Source organism: Morone saxatilis, unplaced genomic scaffold, assembly GCF_004916995.1.
Source record: "Morone saxatilis isolate NCDOM2014 unplaced genomic scaffold, NCSU_SB_2.0 Contig9, whole genome shotgun sequence".
In the NCBI taxonomy this organism is placed as follows: Eukaryota; Metazoa; Chordata; class Actinopteri; family Moronidae; genus Morone; species Morone saxatilis.
This window is the reverse complement of record NW_023340268.1, coordinates 8,891,858-8,892,647: the sequence shown is the minus strand read 5'-3', so window position 1 is coordinate 8,892,647 and position 790 is coordinate 8,891,858. Positions and strand designations below refer to the sequence as shown.

The 790-nt window shown below is 43.2% G+C and overlaps 1 protein-coding gene across 1 annotated transcript in view; it reads left to right on the top strand.

Annotated features, from left to right (window-relative positions):
- The first annotated feature begins 381 nt into the window (after nucleotides 1-381).
- Nucleotides 382-790, top strand: part of akap9 (A kinase (PRKA) anchor protein 9) — a 70,115-nt gene continuing 69,706 nt past the window's right edge. The window contains 1 exon segment of the mRNA XM_035680794.1: nucleotides 382-660. Coding sequence (XP_035536687.1) covers nucleotides 613-660 — 48 coding nt within the window. The 5' untranslated portion in view covers nucleotides 382-612.

Genomic DNA, 790 nt, shown 5'->3' with positions numbered 1-790 from the left:
CTTTTTTAAACTGATCAAATTTCAGATGTACAAACATTGCAATACATTGTACAAATATGTCGATACAGTGAAAAATGATCACTTTGAACCGCCAATATCAACAAAAATAAACAAATACACATAACAAAAAAAGGGGGAATATAAAAAAATAACAATGTATATAAGAAGAAAAGTTCCCAAATGAAAGACAAGGTTGCGTAGGATTTGTAACCCCCTCTTTTAACGCTGTTTTGGGTGGTGAACGTTTATAAAAAAAAAAAAATAGAGCAAATGCGACATATCCGACAGCCCTCGAAGGCAACGCTAGTGGAATGCGAAGGTGGGCGTGGCCCTGCAGGCACCTCCACGACGTCATCACAGTCGGGTCTCATGTTTACGTGGAAAACATGGCGGCGGACTACCAACAAGGAGACAGCTCCTGATGAATGCGGGCGGTTGGAAAGTGTGTGCGGCCGCGAGCTGGAACCCGAACGGCGGACGTTGTTAACCGTTAGCCGTTTAACCGTTTTTTTTTTAAATTTTTAAAAACCTTTTTTTTTTTTTTTTTAAAAACTCTTCTGACATCTCGCATGAAGCAGTTGCCCTCTCGTTTCAGCCACAGGCGCCGCGGCGATGGAAGACGAGGAGAGGCAGAAGAAGCTGGAGGCCGGCAAAGCAAAGGTAACGCTTCCTCCCAGCTTTTAGGTGTTCGCATAACTCACGTACACTGCTGTAAAGTGAGCAGCTTAACGGTGACAACTTATTCTCTCACGGCTGGGTCTGTCAGCTGTTTTTTTTTTTTTTAATGGCT